At 36.6% G+C, this 12,619-nt stretch overlaps 2 protein-coding genes across 4 annotated transcripts in view; one reads left to right on the forward strand and one right to left on the reverse strand.

The window, feature by feature from the left end:
* The first annotated feature begins 2,146 nt into the window (after window positions 1-2,146).
* Window positions 2,147-10,762, forward strand: LOC123874126 (cell wall protein AWA1-like). The gene is made up of 3 exons (XM_045919319.1): window positions 2,147-2,299; window positions 5,935-8,159; window positions 9,396-10,762. Exons 1-3 carry the CDS (start codon window positions 2,273-2,275, stop codon window positions 10,675-10,677), a joined length of 3,534 nt encoding a protein of 1,177 aa, XP_045775275.1. The 5' UTR covers window positions 2,147-2,272; the 3' UTR covers window positions 10,678-10,762.
* A 320-nt stretch (window positions 10,763-11,082) lies between these two features.
* Window positions 11,083-12,619, reverse strand: part of LOC123873613 (protein gooseberry-neuro-like) — a 39,999-nt gene continuing 38,462 nt past the window's right edge. For all 3 annotated transcript variants that reach the window (XM_045918537.1, XM_045918536.1, XM_045918538.1), the window contains exon 6: window positions 11,083-12,350. In XM_045918537.1, coding sequence (XP_045774493.1) covers window positions 11,622-12,350 — 729 coding nt within the window. In that variant the 3' untranslated portion in view covers window positions 11,083-11,621. The remainder of the gene's footprint in view (window positions 12,351-12,619) is intronic.

A 12,619-nucleotide genomic window follows, 5' to 3' on the forward strand; every position in this document is an offset into this window, starting at 1 on the left:
ATCGTGTCTACTATGGCCCTTATTTTAAACGGGTGAGTGGGACTTGTTATGTAGGTACAACTTAATGACATTTGTACTTTAATATTTTAACTTTGGGAATTTAAATACGTTCCCGTTCAAGAAACAATAGACCAAATGAGTAAACAATGTAATCTATGAGATAAGTTTTAAGTCCATCATTGCGTAATTTTTAAACGAGGTTTGAAGGTCGAAGGAGTATGTGAAGAATGTAACAACCCGTCATATTATTTATCTGAATATTATCATGCGTAGTATTTTCCACTTCTGTTTATTATATCATTCTCATCGACCAAGAATAAAAATGAAATAAATCTATACTAATAAATAAAATTGGAGTGTCTGTCTGTAATTTCGAAATAACTACCTCATATTAAGCTCATATGGTTATTTGAACGATACCATAACTGAATCACACGTTTTTAAAATTTTTGTCTGTCTGTCTGTCTGTCTGTCTGTCTGTCTGTCTGTCTGTCTGTCTGTCTGTCTGTCTGTCTGTTTGAAAAGGCTAATCTTTGGAACGGCTGAACCGATTTTGACGGGACTTTCACAGGCAAGTAGAGGATTGACCAGGGCGTAAAATAGGCTACTTTTTTAACCGACTTTTAAAAAGGGAGTTGTGTTTTTCTACCTATGTACACCGAAATCTCCGAGATTTCTGAACCGATTTGCGTCATTTCTTTTTTAATCGATAGAGGAACTTTGCGACATTGTTTCATAAAAAATTTGGAGTCCAACTCCTCAATCCTGATGCTGCAGGGGATCTGATCAATCCACGCGGGCGAAGCTGCGGGCATCAGCTAGTACTTAATATCCATGTACTACCTAAGCAATGGACAGGGTGAGATCCATGATAGTGCGTAGATACCTATTTCAAGTTCAAGAGGTACTATGATTTCTCACAGAGTTACCTCCAGACACAACTCTGAGCAAAGTCAAAGTAGGTACGCTCTATAGATTAGGCTAAGATTCTAGGCTCGCCAGACTTACGAGTACGTGCTACGTCGTAGCACGAGTACCTATTATATAAAGCTTAAGATTGTCTATGTATTTAGGCTATGGTAGGTGACATGTTGTGTGTTAAAACCAAGGTTAGTAGGGATTTTGGCAGGTATTAGGTAGCAAGGGTACATAAAATACTGAGCCAACTGTTATAGGATAAAAGATGGAATTTCACTACAATATACCTATTCTATTATTAACTGATGTCTCCCGCGGCACTGAGTTCATATTTGTTCGGGCTAACCTCAGACACCAACAGATTTTCATAAGGTTTACTTTTCACTAGGTAATAGAAAGAGGGATGGAATTAACCAAAAAAGGTAAAGGGTATAATATATAGCTTATGATCATTATTCCGTTTTTCCTTTTGAGGTACGGAACTAGGGTTCCGTACCTCACTTAGGATCATAGGATAATCATAACCCTCATAGGATCACTTTGTTGTCTGTCTCTCTGTCCGTCCGTCCGTCCGTCCGTCGTGTCTGTCAAGAAAACCTATAGGGTACTTCCCGTTGACCTAGAAATTTAGCAGGTAGGTAGGTAGGTCTTATAGCACAAATACAGGAAAAAATCTGAAAACCGCGAATTTGTGGTTACATCATTAAAAAAAAATTTAAAATGTGTTTCAATTTTCAAAGTAAGATACCAAGTGGGGTATCATATGAAAGTGCTTTACCTGTACATTCTAAAACAGATTTTTATTTATTTTTATGCATAATAATTTTTGATTTATCTTGCAAAATGTTGGAAAAAATACCCGAGTATGGAACCCTCAGTACGCGAGTTTGACTCGCACTTGGCCGGTTATTTTTTCATGGAAACTACAAAAATGTAAATAAGTAGGTTTGTAACAAATTAAGTTCTGCGAATATTAGCACCTATCTACTAATTAATTCCACGGTAGGTACACTGGTACATAAGCCATGATCGTTTATTAATTACCTAATTAACAAATTACATGGGATTTACCATTTCCTTTATAATATTTGTGTATGATTTATTAACATCCGGTTGTTTACACCGAAGAGTACTTTTATTAGTATGGTGACTAGTGAGTCAGATTGCGAAAACATTTTGTTTATTTTCGTCTCCACTTATCTTCATAGAAACATTATCTACGTTATCTCTACTAATTGCTAGGCTCTGTATAAAAGGTGGTGTTAAACTATTACTGGGCATACTAACGAACGAGTTCAAATGAATAAGTGAATAGTTAAGTTTTCGAACGAATACGAAGTTATAGTTCCCCAAAATGAGGATCACAATTTTTTTATTAATTGTAAGTATTGAATTCTTGTTTTTATAAGTTTGATTTAATTTACTAAATAAGTAAATATAAATTAAAAAAAATTGGCAGCCAGTAGGGAAGTTACTGCCTACAGAAGTTAAAACTTAGAGTTATAAAATAATTTTAAGCTTCAAGTTATTTAATTTTCAATTTTTAATTATTAATTTTCATGATTAATAGTTTATTAATTAATTATCAAAAATTAAAATTTCACAATTTGTACTTGTAGAAGTAAAGGAAAAATCCGAAAACCGTGAATTTGTAGTTACATCACAAAAAAATTAATGTGTTCATGAACAAATAATTAGTATTTTTAATTTTCAAAGTAAGATGACTATATCATCCAGTGGGGTATCATATGAAAGGGCTTTACTTGCACATTCTAAAACAGATTTTTATTTATTTTTATGAATAATAGTTGTTGATTTATCGTGCAAAATGTCGGAAAAAATACCCGGAGTAGTAGAGTGCGAGTCGGACTCCGAGGGTTCCGCCCTCGGAGTCTGACTCGCACTTGGTCGGTTTTTTAAATTAACTATAGATGTAGAATAAGTCTTAGATATACTTACAAAACCGGTCAAGTGCGAGTCGGACATCGCTCTTTTAGGGTCCCGTATATAATTATTATGAACATTATTTATAATTGTTTTTAATTATTTATAATTATTATTATTAACATTATGAATATTATCTTATTCTTTTGGATGCATGAAATATTTTTATTTTCCGAGCTAGCAATGAACCGTGAAAGAAAAACCCAAAAAATGTTCTGTTTAGATCACAAACTATTTAAAAATAGTTTTCATAAAGTAGTGTTTAAATACAGTAATTGGTACATAATATAGCAAAATGTCATATTCTTAACTAGTTTAGTTTTTGAGATAGCCCCCGTGACAAAAATGGTCTAAAACTTATAATTTTGATGGCCCCCATTTTTTATTTTTTAAGATGAAAAAATTATATTCTACTCAATGGGGCCTAAACAACGATACCCCACATTCAGATTTGTAACTCATTTAGTCTACGAGACCTGTGATACGTGGAGAGACAGACATACAGACGAACAAACAGCAGAGTGACAGTAAAATAGGGCTCCGTTTCTACTCTTTAAAAAAAACTTACATTTCCTTAATTTAACCAAGTAAGAAAACCTAAGACTCGCTAAATATAATATTGTCTATAGATCTTATTTATTATTGCGAGAAATGTAGCAACGATTTATCCTCAAAAATAATTTTAACTTTTTAATTATTTTAATTAATGATTAGGTATTTTTATAGGCTAATTATTTTTAATTAATTGTTGTTTTGTTCTCCATGTTCTCAAAGTTGCGTGAAGTTTGCCAATCCGCACTTGGTCAGCATGGCAGACTACGGCCTAAGCTCTTCTCATTCTGAGAAGAGACCCATACTCAGTAGTTGCCCAACGATGGGCTGATCATGATGATGATGGTGATGAATATCACATAGCGAAAGTATGTCTCTTTGCCTGTATGTCTGTCTGTCTAAGGCAAAGGGATAGATTGCATCGTGGAGACGGGCAAAGGGGTTTTCTCGGAAAGTCTTAAAGATATTTTACTTTTTTAATTTTTATGGTGGCAATTTTATTTGTTGTTATAGCAGCAATAGACATATTATACATTCTGTGTAAATATCACGTCTCGATCTATTATGGTTAACGGGATACAGCCTGCTGACAGACAGACAGACGGACGGACAAATAGCGGAGTCTTAGTAATAGATCCCTTAGGTGCGGAACCCTAAAAAAGCTAAATCCATGTGGAAGTGGTCTTAGATATCTATTATTAATCTTAGATAAATTATCAAATATTAATTGTATGTTATTTAAAATTTCCGCGAGTTCACACATTCAGGGATTTTTTTGACCAATATCGCAACGTTTTGTTACATAATTATTAAAAAAAATCAAAATATTTTTATTCCCTTAAAGGTTTACAAGTGCTTTTGAATCGTCCAAATAATCTACCACTATTTCGGAATGTCGTTTCTACCGAGAAGAACCAGCAAGAAACTCGGCGGTTGCTTGTAATTTGCTTACATTTGTTATATTGCATATAGGTAATGTTCATGACTTGACATATATGACTTTGAGGCGCGAAATACATGCATATGACAATATTATATTACTACTACTAGATTATGCCCGCGACTTCCTCCGTGTGGATTTAGGTTTTTAAAAAGCCTGTGAGAACTTTCAGATTATTCCGAGACAAAAAGTCTTAAATCTTGCTATGTTCATTCACGGGATACAAGCTATTAATTAGCCATGAAAATCTGATATAATAATGATTCCGAAAGTAATGTGAACAAGATACAGTTGAAAACTGAAACCCGACTTCGATCTTCATAATAAACGCTAAAATATTAGATTAAAAGTATTTTTCTGTCGCTTGGTATATTTTAATGTTGTAGTAAATTTAAATTCATGAACTAAGAATTTTCTCCTCTTTCATTTGACATTCCATTCGATACAATAGCAAAAAATTTTTTTGGAGACCTCCACTTTTTTTAATGTAACATCCGTTAGGTCAAATTTTTTCGTATAAAATATAGCCTGTGTCACCCGGACCTTAACAACAAATCAATTGGCACCTCATTCATCAAAATCGGCCCAGTAGTTTAGACTACGGTGGAACATACAGAATCTGGATACAAACATACATACATACATACATAGATTGCTAAAATCAAAACTATTCCTTTTGGCTTTGCCACAGTCGGGTAAAAATAAGGTTAAAAGGGGTATATAAAGGTAGCAGACAGGCCACTTTCGCACAATATAATTTTAATACAGGAGTATATTTTTTTTTTTTTCAAAAATATAGTTAAGTATGGTGGCGTATGTCTATAATTGATGATATGAATAGAATTGATGTATGATGGCGTATGTCTATATAAGTATATGAGAACGGCGGCAAGCGGCAGCGACTGGCTACAGCGACAAGCGACTTTGCCGCCGACTGCAAGCGACACACATTAATTCCCTACCTATACATTTTCTATGACTTTGTATGAAGATATATTCCGAATACGGACTGCAAAACGGCCGCTGCGTCCCTGTCGCCGTAACTACTCGGAATATAATATCTTCAAACAAAGTCTTAGAAAGTGTATGGGAACTAGAAGTGTAGCTTGCGATCGGAGGCAGGGTCGCTTGTCGCTGTCGCTAGTCAGTGCCGCTTGCTACCGGTCTCAGAATTGGATTTTATTGCTACCGATTGCGTAGGATTGCTTACATATTCGGATCGACACATTTCATTTGGCATTTATAATAAACAACAAAACGGATTCGATTTAACTTCTTTTGATTTTTATTAGGCTCGCCTGACAGCAAAACCGCCTAAGTTAGCTATTCGAGCTCCGTTTGGATTTTAGCACTTAACGCAATTTCGTAGCCAGCCCATTACTGATCTGCTAAACTGAGTACGTGCGGGCGACTGAGTGGCCATTTTGTTGATTAATTTATGCATACATCCTATTTTACCACCCTGTTGTACCTAGCCGTCTATGTGTATCCTAAACTGTAGACATACGAATCATGACGTGATCTGCCTTCATAAACAACTTTTTAATAAATCTCTAAAATATTATGTTTTATTTTTCTAGGTTGGAATCTGCTTAGTCAGCGCAAAATATCTGTCATACGAAACAAAAGACTCCAATGTATTACTAAGAGTTCAAAGGTCAGACAACTCCGACGACTCTTCAAGTTCAGTGGAACAAAATGAAGATTCAAGTGAAAATGATGACAGTGACGATGATGATGTTGAGCAAAAGGAACTTAAGCAGCAAGAACAGGAAGATAAAATGAAAAGAAAAGCTTTAGAGCGTCAAGAAAAAGAGAACCGTAAGAGGGAAGAAGAAAAACGAAAACTAGAGGAGAAACAAGCCAAAGCACAACGCAAGGAAGAAGAAAAGAGAGAAAAAGAAGAGCGGAAACGACTTGAAAGACTTGAAAAAATAAAACGTAAAGAGGAGGAAAAACTAAAGAAAGAAGAACTTAAGAAGCAAGAAAAACAGCGTAAAGAAATTGAAAAACTAGAAAAAGAGACAACACAAATTAAACCTGTAGATAACGATTTCTTAGAAACAGAAGAAGAAGAAGATAATTCTATAGAACTAAGTGACGTTTGGAAAGAACATATCTATGTTAAGTATGGTTTGACTCTAACTAGTACAAAATTAGAAAAACAGGCAGCATTAAATAGATACCTACAAGAAGAACTTGGTCTTAATCAAAACAGCACAGAAACAGAACGTTTCCAAGCTGTAGCACAGTTAATTCAAACTAAATTGCAAAGTGATATTGCTGCAAGAACCGCATTAAAAAATCAACTTTTGAGTCACATTAATGCTATATGGATTCAAAAATGGCGTGCGGATATTGAAAAAGATCTTGAAGAGTTAAAAAATAAAACAGAAATACTTAATAACGTAAGCTTACCTTGGGTTCCATTAGCAAAGCAGCAGATCGAAGAAAGAAGATCATTTCTTCAAACTATTTCACAATTCTTATCAAATATCTTGCCGAATTGGGTTACCGGAGGACAAAATGTACAAAAACCAACTAACGATAGTGACAATAACACTCTGGCTACAAGTGGACCTGACAGTGTTGTTTCAAACGGGCCAAATGCTATTTCAGAAAATAATATGAATTCAGCTTCCGAAAGTAATGTGGCCACAGGAATTTCTGATGCTTCGGCATCTGCTACTCAATCTAATAATGGTGTAGCTACTGGAAGCAATGTTACACCATCTAGTTCCGACGCAAATGCTTCTGGTTCTGGTCAGATTCCCACAGATGGTACTGGTGAGGATGCTCAAAATAATATTAACGAAAATACCAAACCTCCAAGCACAAATGTAGTTAGTTCAGCAGATACGAATGGTTCCTCAGGAATCAATGAAGTACCATCTACAGATGTGGTTTCTTCCATTAATAGTGAAACTCCTTCAGAAGGTAACGGTGCAGCCTCAGTAAATGGCAATAACATTGAATCTACAAATGTAATAAATAATGCTCCATCCGTAGCTGATAGTGTTACTCCTTCGGAAAATACTAATGACGTTTCGGTCGTTAGCAATAACAACGAAAACACAAGTGTTCCAGATTCAGCTGTAAATCTTAGTGTACCTTCAACCAATGTGAATGCTAATGGAGTGACTTCTGCTAGTACTACAAATATGAATGAGATTCCACTGACAAGTGATGATGCAATTTCTTCGGCAAACGGTCCTGATAGCAGTGCCAACGTTAATTCGCCAAGTGTAGCCGATGGAGCTTTAAGTGAAAATCCGGCTGTAGTGACGTCAGAAGGTAGTGAAGGCATCTCTATTGATACCTCCAACTTGCCGTCAGTTACTGATAATGCTCCGTCCGGAAGCCCTGATGCAGTCTCTATCGGAAGCGCTGACACAACTTCAATAAATAATGTTGGCAATCCATCTTCAAGCGTTAGTATAGATACAGCCCCTTCTGAAAATAGTGATGCATCCCCAACAATTGACGGTGAAAATCCAACATCAAATGTGGTTGACAATGTTGCCGTTCCAATTCCTACTGTAATATCTTCCGAAGGAAATGAAGCAGCGCCTGATAGCAGTGCCAACGTAAATGCTCCAAGTATTGTCGATGGAGCCTTAAGTGGAAACTCAGCTGTAGTGATATCAGAAGGTAGTGAAGGCATCTCTATTGATAGCTCCAACTTGCCGTCAGTTACTGATAATGCACCATCCGTAAACCCCGATACAGTCTCTATCGGAAGCGGTGACACAACTTCAATAAATAATGTTGGCAATCCATCTTCAAACGTTAATCTAGATACAGCCCCTTCCAAAGGAAATGAAGCAGCTCCTGATAGCAGTGCCAACGTCAATTCACCAAGTATAGTCGGTGGAGCTTTAAGTGAAAATCCGGCTGTAGTGACGTCAGAAGGAAGTGAAGGCATCTCTATTGATACCTCCAACTTGCCGTCAGTTACTGATAATGCTCTGTCTGGAAGCCCCGATTCAGTCTCTATTGGAAGCGGTGACACAACTTCAATAAATAATGTTGGCAATCCATCTTCAAGCGTTAATATAGATACAGCCCCTTCTGAAAATAGTGATGCATCCCCAACAATTGACAGCGAAAATCCTACATCAAATGTGGTTGACAATGTTGCCGTTCCAATTCCTACTGTGATATCTTCCGAAGGAAATGAAGCAGCGCCTGATAGCAGTGCCAACGTTAATGCTCCAAGTATTGTCGATGGAGACTTAAGTGGAAACTCAGCTGTAGTGACATCAGAAGGTAGTGAAGGCATCTCTATTGATAGCTCCAACTTACCATCAGTTACTGATAATGCTCCGTCCGTGAGCCCCGATGTAGTCTCTATCGGAAGCAGTGACACAACTTCAATAAATAATGTTGGAAATCCATCTTCAAGCGTTAATCTAGATACAGCCCCTTCCGAAGGAAATGAAGCAGCTCCTGATAGCAGTGCCAACGTTAATTCACCAAGTATAGTCGGTGGAGCCTTAAGTGAAAACCCGGCTGTAGTGACGTCAGAAGGTAGTGAAGGCATCTCTATTGATACCTCCAACTTGCCATCAGTTACTGATAATGCTCCATCCGGAAGCCCCGATACAGTCTCTATCGGAAGCGGTGACACAACTTCAATAAATAATGTTGGCAATCCATCTTCAAGCGTTAATATAGATACAGCCCCTTCTGAAAATAGTGATGCTTCCCCAACAATTGACGGTGAAAATCCTACATCAAATGTGGTTGACAATGTTGCCGTTCCAATTCCTACTGTGATATCTTCCGAAGGAAATGAAGCAGCTCCTGATAGCAGTGCCAACGTTAATGCTCCAAGTATTGTCGATGGAGCCTTAAGTGGAAACTCAGCTGTAGTGACATCAGAAGGTAGTGAAGGCATCTCTATTGATAGCTCCAACTTGCCGTCAGTTACTGATAATGCACCATCCGTAAGCCCCGATACAGTCTCTATCGGAAGCGGTGACACAACTTCAATAAATAATGTTGGCAATCCATCTTCAAGTGTTAATCTAGATACAACCCCTTCTGAAAATAGTGATGCATCCCCAACAATTAACGGTGAAAATCCAACATCAAATGTGGCTGAAAATGTTGATGCTCCAACTCCTACTGTGACATCTGCTGTAGGAAATGAAGCAACTCTTGATAACAGTGCCATCGTTAATTCACCAAGTATAGTTGATGAAGCCTTAAATGAAAATCCTGATATAGTGACGTCAGAAGGTAGTGAAGGCATCTCTATTGGTACCTCCAACGTGCCAGTTACTGATAATGCTCCACCCATAAACCTCGATACAGTCTCTACCGGGAGCAGTGACACAACGTCTGTAAACAATGAAGGCAACCCATCTTCGAGCGTGGCTGGAAATGCTGCGGGTTCTGATGTTGTTCACGCCGAAGGTAACGAAGTTGAATCCATCAACAGTGGCAATGCTGCGTCATCAGATACGGTCTCTTCGGGAGGCACTGAAGCGCCTTCGTCTAGCGGTGATGTAGGAGCACCCCCGGTTATTGTTGATGTTGTCTCCTCGAGTGTGACGGAAAGTGTACCCATCACAGATTCTAGCCTAGCTTCTTCTACTAACAGCAACACAGTATCTGTAAACAACGATAATGTCGAGTTGACAAATGTAGCCGACAATACTTCTCCTGTAAATAATATTGAAGTCCTTCCTGAAGTCAGCGAATCGGCAAGTTCTGTTGATGTTGTGTCATCAAATGCAGTTAACAATGTCGATGTTGCATCCGTAAATACTGATGAAATTGCAACTGACATTATTCCATCAGAGAGCACCAGCCCTGTTACTTCAGTTGGAATAAACGAACCTGCCATTGGAAGTAATAACATAGATATTGTTAACGCTACTGAAGCTGCTCCTTTAGATTCATCTAATACTGCCTCAGATTTAAATACTGATATTGGTGCAAATGATAACAACGCGGACACCACAATTGCACCAGAAATAATAAATGCAGTACAAACACAAGAACAAGGCATTGATACTTCCGGCCAAACAGTTTCTGTTGTAACTGAAAGCCCAGTTGATGCTGAAAAAGGAAATGAAATAGTTACAACAGTCAGTGAAACAACTAGTAATATGAACACGGTTTCTCCTGTAGTGGCTGAAACCTCTGCACCCAGTGAAGCACCCCAGGTAGAAACGAGTCAAAGTACAGTAGCTGATGCAGTGACACCCGTAGAATTATTAATACCGTTAATACCAACCCCTGTAGTAGTCATAAATGGTATTACGATACCTGATGAACCTGGTGCTTCAGTAGTTGAAATATTACCACAATAATAATTCAGCGTGGGCAATATAAGATATGCCAGCCAGTTAGTATGTTGTATGAATAATAAATTATTAATTTAACAAATATGTGTAACACTGTGACTGTTAGAAACTGTTCTATGAATAAAATATGTATATTTTTGCATTTTTAGCAATTAAAATTATAAATTAATTATAACCTCTGTTCTTTGATTATTTATTATTAGCACCTATCTTCATAATTCATCCATATCTTTTGAATTCAAACTGCTAATTTTCATCATTTTCAAAATAAAACTGCAGTATAAGATTTATCACCAATGTTATGGTTTTTACTAGTGACTTCTCTAACTTAATTTACAATTTTGGTATTAAAATAGGTATCATTAAATGGAATGCACATATAGAGGTATTTTAAATAATCATTTTACTTAAGGACTAATAACAATAATTACTTATTGTACAGTTATCATACAATTCATTATTAGGTATTTTAATTTATACAATATTTTTAAAATAAAAATAATATAATGCTAAGCCTAAGAACTGGATTTTGACAATCTTGTATGCCACGTAAAAGTTTTAATAATAATTTTAAATTACATGATAATATTTAAATTTTATGCAGTATACTGATTATGTGTTAAAAATTAATGCCTGTCTGTCAGTTTGCTTTTATGCGTCATCTATCCGATTGAGTTGATACTTTGTACAATTATTGTTGCAACTTGCGGAAAGGTTTAAGACATAGTACCAATAATATACCGCGTGAGTCATATTGCAACATATTATGCCGGGCATTAGTTAGGGCTTCTTTCACAACCTCCAGATAAACTTTATCTAACGAATAAATAAATTTTTATAGATTCCCAGTCCATAGCGCCCTTGTTAGATAAAGTTTATCCGTGTGAAACAGGCCCTAACTTTACAGGTAGATTACTATCTACAAATAAAAATAAAATATTTACAAATTGTCAAATCCAGTACTTGTTAGCTGTATTACCGGGATTTGAATAAGTATGTTGGTTAAGAGGATCAGAAGCAATATTGGGAAACGTATATGGATCACTCATATATTTATAATCACTTGATAATCCAGCTAAGCTCATATTCAAAGAATTGTGTGAGGGGCTCCAATTAGGTGGAGTTGGATCTACGGGTAGTTTAGTATAGTCAGTGGGAACTTTTGAATAATCACTATTTGGTAACTCTTTATATTCAGGTCCCGTAGCTTTCACGAAGGCGTCATCTCTCTGCTCTATGACATCATCACTAACAACTTTGTCGTCATTTTCAGTACCTTTTGGCATATAATTGATAGGTTTATTATAAATATCGTTATTAGTGTATCGAGGGTAATCATTTCTCGGAACATTGGTGTCTAAAAGCTGACTGTGAGATGGAGCGTTGGCGCCTGCAACCAAGTGACTGAAGGTTGCGCCTGAAGTGCTTGGGAACGCAGCGTTTTGGAAAGCTTGATTTAAATGTTGAGATTGCGCCATCAGTTGGTTATAGTTCGCATATTTCTGATGATGCCACGCATCCGGATGTTGGGGATGATGTTGAGAGAGAGAGGTTATTTCCCCTGCAGGATACGGGCAAGGTATCTGCGGCATTGGTAACGTTGAGTAGCTTGCAAGTGATGGAGCTGAGTTCGAACCTGTATTTTTTCTAAGTCGAGCTCGCCTGTTAGAGAACCACACCTGGAATAATAAGAAGGGTTCTCAAAAAAATAAATTAAGTATAAAATAATAAATTATCTGTTTTTCTTGAAACTAATGTTTATATTGACGTAAAATTTTAAACAGAAAAGGCAATAGAGGTGCTCTATTAGGCAAATATTGTTAAACAAAGCTTTCGGAAAATCGTTCGGGAAAGCTTAAGCCGTAAGTTAACAACAGAGTTTTTTTGTAGATTTAAAAATTAAAATAATTTAGATATATTAAAGTCTTACATCGGCTAGGGTTATATA

Source organism: Maniola jurtina, chromosome 17 (genome assembly GCF_905333055.1).
Source record: "Maniola jurtina chromosome 17, ilManJurt1.1, whole genome shotgun sequence".
Taxonomy (NCBI): Eukaryota; Metazoa; Arthropoda; class Insecta; order Lepidoptera; family Nymphalidae; genus Maniola; species Maniola jurtina.